The sequence below is a fragment of the Anopheles darlingi genome, chromosome X, assembly GCF_943734745.1.
Source record: "Anopheles darlingi chromosome X, idAnoDarlMG_H_01, whole genome shotgun sequence".
In the NCBI taxonomy this organism is placed as follows: Eukaryota; Metazoa; Arthropoda; class Insecta; order Diptera; family Culicidae; genus Anopheles; species Anopheles darlingi.
The window spans coordinates 8,840,418-8,847,917 of NC_064873.1; the positions used below are offsets into that span (position 1 = coordinate 8,840,418).

Sequence of the window (7,500 nt, forward strand, 5' to 3'; positions counted from 1 at the left end):
CGTGGGTGTGTAGAAAAGTGGCGAAGGGCTCATTGCTAAACGGTTGTGGCCGAGTTTGATGATGGAAGTTCTAGTTGAATAGAATAGCACAAGCAAGGAGCCGAAATACCATGGAACCGATCGTATAAAGATGGATGCGCTTAAGCAATAAGATCCTTGCAGCAACCATATCAGCTAGCAGTAGTATGCACAAACAACTCATAAAGTAAATAAAGTATTATACGCAAATGAAACGTTTGGTTTCACGAGTTGATCGCTGTGTTTCGTTATTCTCAACATTTTCGCAGGATTTTTCTTGAAGTCTCTCTTGTAGAATGGTGTTACTAAAATTATCAACTAAGGAACCAAACATAGAAACCTGTTTGCTGACAAACGAGTATTAAACATTAAGCTTAATATATCCTTAAAAAGACTCCCTAAACTAACTTCTGCTCAAATAGCGCCTAGCTGAAAGGAGCATATTAGGTTAGCAACTAAGTAACGGGCGGTTCACTGATTACACGGATTACAAAGAGAGTGCAGAGCTGGATTAGAACATATCCATACCATACTTAAACCAGCTAGAGCCTGTGATAAATAAACAGTATCCACCCAATTGTAATTGTTGATTTGTTCATTTTTAAGTTAGTTAATTAAATCTAAACACTGCATGATTTGTAGATTGCATAAAAGTGCAAGAAATCGTTCGAAAAATAATATAAATTTTTGGTAGAAGGATTGCTAAAAATTATAGCTGGCGCTCGTGATTTGAAGAAAAAAAAAATATAAAAATAAATTCATTTGCCCTTTGAACAAAAACAAAACTGCCGTTACTTAGTTGCACACATCCAAAATAGAACATATTTTTTTCCTTAAAAGCAATCCTTAACCTACCTTTTTGCTCAGTTTCCTCTGAGCAAAAGGAACATAAATATAAAAACAAAAAATGTCAAAATCTATCGGGTGATAGATGGATGACCTACGCCTTCTAGTTTGTCACGCTGCCATTGCTAAGCGACTTCATCAGCTGATAGCACTGCTGCAGACGCTTTTTATCGCCGATGCGCTCGAGCGTTTTGGCCGCCTCCTCGAGCATGCCGGCCCGCTCACCAGGCGACGACAAGCAGGGGGCGGGAAGGTGCTTGCAGGCGACGTATAGGGCAGCGGCCCGCTCACGGCCACCCTCGAGCTGCCCGGACCGATCTTTGCCGCAGATCATCGACGAGCGGCAGTTGCGCTGGCGAAGACTCCGATCCAGAAGCTGCTGGGTGGGACCAGGTGCCGCACCGGCCATCAATCGGCAGATCGCCTCGTACAGGTACACGCGCGACTGGGCCAACTATAACGGGAAATGATTATTGTTTGATCAACGACGAATAGAGCAAGAAATGCGTTTCTGGAGTCGGTGTGTGTGTGTGTGTATGCGCCACTTACCGGAAACTTGCTCGTTACCAGCCGTAGCAGGTTTAGGTCGGTCTGGAACGCGGCTAGCACCGGACCGGGTACGGTGCGGGGCGGATAGTCATGTAGCGACGTGTAGCGCATATCCGTCTCAAGCTCCCACAGCGTCGTCCGGCATTCGAGCAACCAATCACATGCCAGTAGCTGAGCAAGCTGTGTGGATAAGGTTACGGTTAGGAAACGGATCAAGTCATGAAGCGTATGGCAGGGCGTACAGAGCCTCATGGTGTCTGGGGTGGGGGTGGTGGTAGTAGTGATAGTGTAATGTGCTGCCAGTGTCCTTCTCCTACTTCGCACCTCCGGGCTTGCATTGCAGAAGTACTGCACCGGTTGCCAACACGGAAGGTGCAATGCAACTACAATGCACCCGCAGATGGGACGATTAGATCCCACAGATACCCACCCACGCCTCCGCTCTTCACTCCACATTGCACGCCCCACCACTTCATCACTATTGAACTTACAAGCTTAAGACGGCTGGGCGTTTTGCAGAGATTGCCGGTCAGGCTATCTTCCAGGTAGCGGCTGCTCTCGTTGCAGTCCTCTAGAATGGACCAACACTCGTCCGCCTTCGTACTGCAGAGGAAGGAATACAATCGAAGCAGATTAGAGCTCGCTCTCTCTCACAAACACACAAACACAAGATACAAATAGTATCTATCCTGAGCCAGACAACTTACATGAGTCCACGTTTGGCGTGGAAGGCAACGAGCAGGGCTCGGGGGAGCGGATCCTCACAATTCTGCAGCTCGAGCGGGAAGCTCTCCACTTGGGCGTACAGCGATTCAACAAGCTCATCGCCCTCCTCGCCGAGCAGCCAATAGGCGGCCACGCTCAACAGGTTCGACCACCAGTGGGCCAGCTGGTCGAGACAGTCGGATCCGTGAACTTGACAGGCAGAGAACGCGATAGGTTTCTCGGAGCGGACCAGCGTATCCTTGAGCAGGGCAGTCAGGTGCAGGATCTCGCTGTTCGGACTGCTAGTCTCGGACGACGACGACGAGGCCGATGATGACGCCGACGAGGTAGATGATGTGGAGGCAGAGACGCTGGCCGATGAGGCCGGTTTGTCGTCATCGGTACTTCCTCCGGCACCGGCACCAGCACCGGTAACGCCACCATCACCGTCTGCATCGACCAACTTGCCACCGTGCTCCTTGCTCCTATCCTTGACGAGTTCGATGCCAGCACCGCGGGCATTCGATTGTGTGCGAGTACCGGCCGGATCTGAGCCGACTAATCCCTGCAACGCCCGCTGCAACAGGTGCAGGCGGTACGAGCGCATCACATACTCGATAGGATCAGCACGGTTGCAGAGCCGAGTAAAGGGAGCGGCACTCGATTCGTGTTGTTCGGCGCGTTCCTCGTACCGGAACTGGTGCTCCGTCACGAATTGGAAGCCGTAGGCGGTGAACAGCCATCCGAACCGCACACTACCAGCCTGATCGCTGGCCAACTCCCGTGCCTTGGCCAGGTAGTAACGGCAGAAGTACTGTAGCAGGCGAGGGTAGCTACGCTTGACGCGTAGCGCCGCCAACAGATAGATTTCGATGGTATCGTCGATGGAGAGTACGGATGCCGATGCCTCCGCCATGTTGACCGCACATAGACTCATCATTAGCCCATTCGCGTCCGGCTGATCGGTGACGAGATGCAGTTGGTTCAGCCGATGGTACAGCAGGGCGAGCTCGCGGGCCGAATGCAGTGCGTGGCGACGCTGGGCTTCCGGCTTAAACAAGCCACCGGTTCGGCGCGATAGCCATCGGCCGATGTATAGCCGGTGGAAGAACATGCGCACGAATTGCCAACCAGTAGCTGAGAGGCATTCGAGACGGGTGGACGGTAGCGAGAGACCGAACGCGTGTAGACACCGCTTTGCCTCCCGGTACGCTTCGGCCGCATTGCCCCGTTTGAACTCGAGGTCGGACTGGCGCTTGTGCTGCCAGTAATCGTTGGAGGAGCTCGTACGCGGCCACAGGATTGGATCGCCGTACACTAGCATCCGCACTAAACAGCCACCGAGAAAGAGAAAGTTGACGAGCAGCAGCAACAATGAGGAGGAAAGACGTGACCAGGAGAACGATTCCTCGAACGCCAGAATGCGACGCCCAGTCGGACCGCTATCGCCATCGTCGTCCTGCAGCAACCCACCAGATGCGGTGAGCGAGAGCAGGCTGCCAAACGGATTGACCACGAACACAGTTAGCATGACCATGCAGAGGGTGAGCCGGGCATGCGACGACATGCCCATCGGTAATCCACTGGACAGCTGCATCATTTCATCGTCAAGAAGCTCGTCGCCGATGGGCGAGGCGGACGAGTGAGTCCCGCTTCCACCGTATGGTGACGGTGGCATCGAGTTCGAGTCCGAGTGCGCAGGCGACGATGACGGGTTCGACTCGTCGCTGCGCGGCGGCGTGATAGGGCCCGTTAGCAGATCTCCACCGGCACCGCCACTGTTTGCTGCCACCAGCAGATCCTTCAGCGATTGCTTTTGATCCGATGACAGTCGCAACTTGAACGCCATGTTCTCCTGCTTGAGCGCATGATTCTGCTTCTGTAGGTAGCGGATGTGGTCGATCGCTTTACGCAGAATCGCTGACTTGTTGAGTTTCGCATCCACCCCAACAACCATGTTCTTCAATTCGACGATGCAACTGTTGATCGAAGTCCGGTACCGGCGCTCGATCGCGTTGTGAGCCGACCGCTTCACCTCCTTGACCTTCGGCACGGCCGGCTGCAGTCGGTTCAGCTGCATCTTGGGCACGCGGCCATCGCCCGCGGCTGATGATAGCATAGGCGTCGTCTGCGGCTGCGGCGGTGCATCCAGCATCACCGGAATGCCAGCCGTTAGAATCGGTCCACTCAGCGTGTTGACCAGTGTGTGCAGATTTGCCTGGTTTGCTGGGTTGACTGTCAACGTGTCACCGCTGGCAGTAGCGACTGCAGTCGTCGTGGCCGCTGCCGCCGCCGTCAGCGTGTGAGCGTTCGTATAGATGAGCGGCGTATTGGTCTGCAGGAACACTGGCTGCTTGTCACCAGTCTGCAGCGCAAACAGCTGCTGCATGCCACAACCCGTCGCCACACCCAGAGGTTGACCGTTGCCCGCGGCGAGCAGATTTTGTACCCGCACGTTCGCCATACCATTCGTCAGCAGCGTCTGCGCGGTCGCTGGTGCAATCTTTTTCGCGTACGGATGGTGGTGTCCGATGGTTGCTGGTCGGGTACTGTGTACCAGGATCGTTTGCGGTGCACTGCCTGCCGTAGCAGCCGACGGTGGCGCCGGTGCAATGGTCGGCCGATTTTGCGTCAAAATGACGGGCGTACCGGCGGCCACATGATGATTCGCCAATGTTGATTGCACTTGAACCTGCTGCTGCTGCTGCTGCTGCGGCTGTGCTTCCAACAGATGCGGCGCTATTGGTTGCAGCGTAGTGCTTGTTGCTGGCAGAATCGGTTGCTGCTGCTGCGGCTGCCGTACAGGTTGTATTGGTACACGATGGACTTTCAAGTTGGGCAACGTTTCCTCACGCGGCACTGGTTCGTTTTTAACTAGCACTGGTTCGGGTGTGGTAGCCAGGGGCAAAAAGGTGAGTTCACTGCTCGATGCAGCAGGCTGGAACGCACCACCCGGAACCGTGGCTGTTACTTCCACCTTGCCGAACTCCTCTTCCTTTATCGAATCGGATGTAGCCAGTGCAGCAGTGCTGCTGCTGCTGTTACTGCTGCTGCTGTTATTATTGGGGCCATTTGCCGCTGTAACGCCCATCGGTTCGTCCCAGCTATAGTTGCTCAAAAAGTCCTCGCCCATCATGTTCATCAGCTTCTCTTCGTTCAGTTGATCTATGGTTTTAGCCAGGAAGTTAAAACGATTAGTGACACGACAACTCCTCTCTGCCACCTCAAAGGCTAAATACAAACTTACACATATCGGTGATGTCGCCGATATCGCTGATGTCGTTCATGTCCAGCTCGTCCTCCTTGTACACCGAATTGGGATAGAACATTCCCGGTGACTGGAACGGATCGCTCCACGCCCGATCCTGATCCATGGTGCAGCCTGTTGGTACTGCTGTGACGGTACCAGCCGCGCCGTGCTTGGGACCAGCAGGGATTCAAACGCAAACCAAAACACTCACTCCGCGGCGTTCGTTTTCTCGTCACGTTGCGCTTCCCGCCAAGTAATTTCACACAGTCCCAGTAGCTTCTGCTTTAAACATACGGCTCGCCCTTCTCACATATGTTACAAAAAAACGGCTGCAGCTTATGTTGTGAAAATGCTTTCCTTCTTTTCAAGACCTTAAAACAATTCCGACACCCGAAACGCGTTGGTTCAGACGAAGGTCAAACATACGTCGTACACTCCACATCATCTCGCGTAACTACACTCCTACGACTACGACGTCAACATCATGCTCGCTGGCGTGCCGACCGCGGCCAAAGAAAACATCATCAGATCACTCGCCATCGACCAATCAGCGACGAGCTTTCCGCATCATACGATTGTGAGTCCTCCTGCCTACCCTACGTCCTTACCCAAACTTGTCCAACTATGCGGATGACGTCACAGCAAAACACGGCCACTACGTGCCTGCGTGCGTGCTGACGAAACAGCGAGAGCCACTATATGCGTACCAATTGCGTGCTTTTCTATATCCTTCCTTTTACGATGCTCCTTCTTATGCTGCGGTACAGATTGATGCAGAAGAACTTTCAGGAAAGTGTTTGAATGATGCAATTTGATGGCGAAAGTGTATCACCGTTGTGCGCGGCAGGTTGGTTGATCGGTGTCGTAGATCAAGGTACTTTAAAAAGACAGGTAGCTTTATCCAGAACAAATCCCCGATTTTATTTTAGAAAAAACTTCAGAGTTTGACATTCACGGGATGTTGGGATGTTTACTTCGGGAACGCTCTTTTCGGAGCTGTTTTCGCTTTTCCGTGGTATTACGACAGTTAAAATTCACGAAAAGTGGCAGGAAAGTTGAAGTTTATGCAAATATTCCCAAAATTCTTTCAATAGTTTCAATATGGTATCGGTCCGTAGGTCTAGCCACCCGGCCTAGAACAAGAGCTAGCTAGCGTTCCTGGACCGTGCTCACTCGCTGTAAAACACAACTCGGTCGCTCGAATGATCTTAAATAGAGAGATGAATCATTTAAACTTTCGAAAAAGAGTGAAATCAGGTACTTTCCTTGATAAAACCACCAAACTTGCCCACATCTTCTTCTTCTTCTTCTTGAAACTCACGTGGTTTTGTTTATAAAAGCGCCCTCCTATGAATGTCAAACAAATTCAAAATGGTGACCTGTCAAAGCGGTTAAGATGCTACCTGTCTTTTTAAAGTACCTTGGTCGTAGATAACGCACCATTCGCGTACACATTTGTCAGTGTCCAATGGCTACATTCGCGGAAGATGCGGGCTCGCACGTTTATAGCTTGTAGTTGAATGTTGGTACTCGCGGTCGGGCAGGAAGCATGTGATGTGGCCATGTGACCAATGTCGTTTGCGACGAGAAATTCTGTTTGAACGGATTGCAAGTTGTTAACACTTATTTGTAAGACTACGACAAAAAATTATTAAGGAATTACAGTCTTTTATATTACAAAACTAGATAGGTTTTCTTCAACGGCCGAAATATGTTAAAAATATTGAAAAAAAAAAGGTCCACATTATCCGATTAACGGTACCACCGTCATACCATCCATGATCGAGTTCGTTGTTCACTAAGCGCTGGAAATTGTTCTTTATTTCATCGTTTTTACTGATGGCGTAGTTGTTTTGTTTATCAGAATCGAGAAATACAAAATCATGAAGGCAATCAGGAAGGGGAACAGCCTGATGTTAGAATGAATAGTCTTCTTTCGGTGTGCGCTGAAGATACTGGCTGGGAATAACGCCCTCCTCCATTCTACGGATAATCCTTGTTTTCTCTGGACAAATGTCGAGGCAAGATGCGATTCGAAACTACACAACACCTAAAGGATCTCGTTTTCCACGACACTCTTTACCTTTAACCCCCATTTGCAATTTAGGGCTAAATTGTCAAAAGTGAATCTG

At 51.1% G+C, this 7,500-nt stretch overlaps 2 protein-coding genes across 4 annotated transcripts in view; both read right to left on the minus strand.

Annotated features, from left to right (window-relative positions):
* LOC125957030 (sterol regulatory element-binding protein 2) overlaps window positions 1-6,233 on the minus strand; it is a 6,354-nt gene extending 121 nt beyond the window's left edge. Inside the window, exons 1-5 of the mRNA XM_049689387.1 lie at window positions 5,366-6,233; window positions 2,121-5,283; window positions 1,905-2,016; window positions 1,414-1,593; window positions 1-1,318 (exon numbers count right to left, since the gene is read on the minus strand). The exon at window positions 1-1,318 is cut by the window's left edge and continues 121 nt beyond it. Coding sequence (XP_049545344.1) covers window positions 968-1,318; window positions 1,414-1,593; window positions 1,905-2,016; window positions 2,121-5,283; window positions 5,366-5,492 — 3,933 coding nt within the window. The 5' untranslated portion in view covers window positions 5,493-6,233 and the 3' untranslated portion in view covers window positions 1-967. The remainder of the gene's footprint in view (window positions 1,319-1,413; window positions 1,594-1,904; window positions 2,017-2,120; window positions 5,284-5,365) is intronic.
* Window positions 6,234-6,818: 585 nt separating this feature from the next.
* LOC125957249 (mitochondrial protein C2orf69 homolog) overlaps window positions 6,819-7,500 on the minus strand; it is an 8,206-nt gene continuing 7,524 nt past the window's right edge. For all 3 annotated transcript variants that reach the window (XM_049689816.1, XM_049689825.1, XM_049689834.1), the window contains one exon: window positions 6,819-7,500. This exon is cut by the window's right edge and continues 2,462 nt beyond it. The gene's annotated coding sequence lies outside the window, so the exon portion shown is untranslated.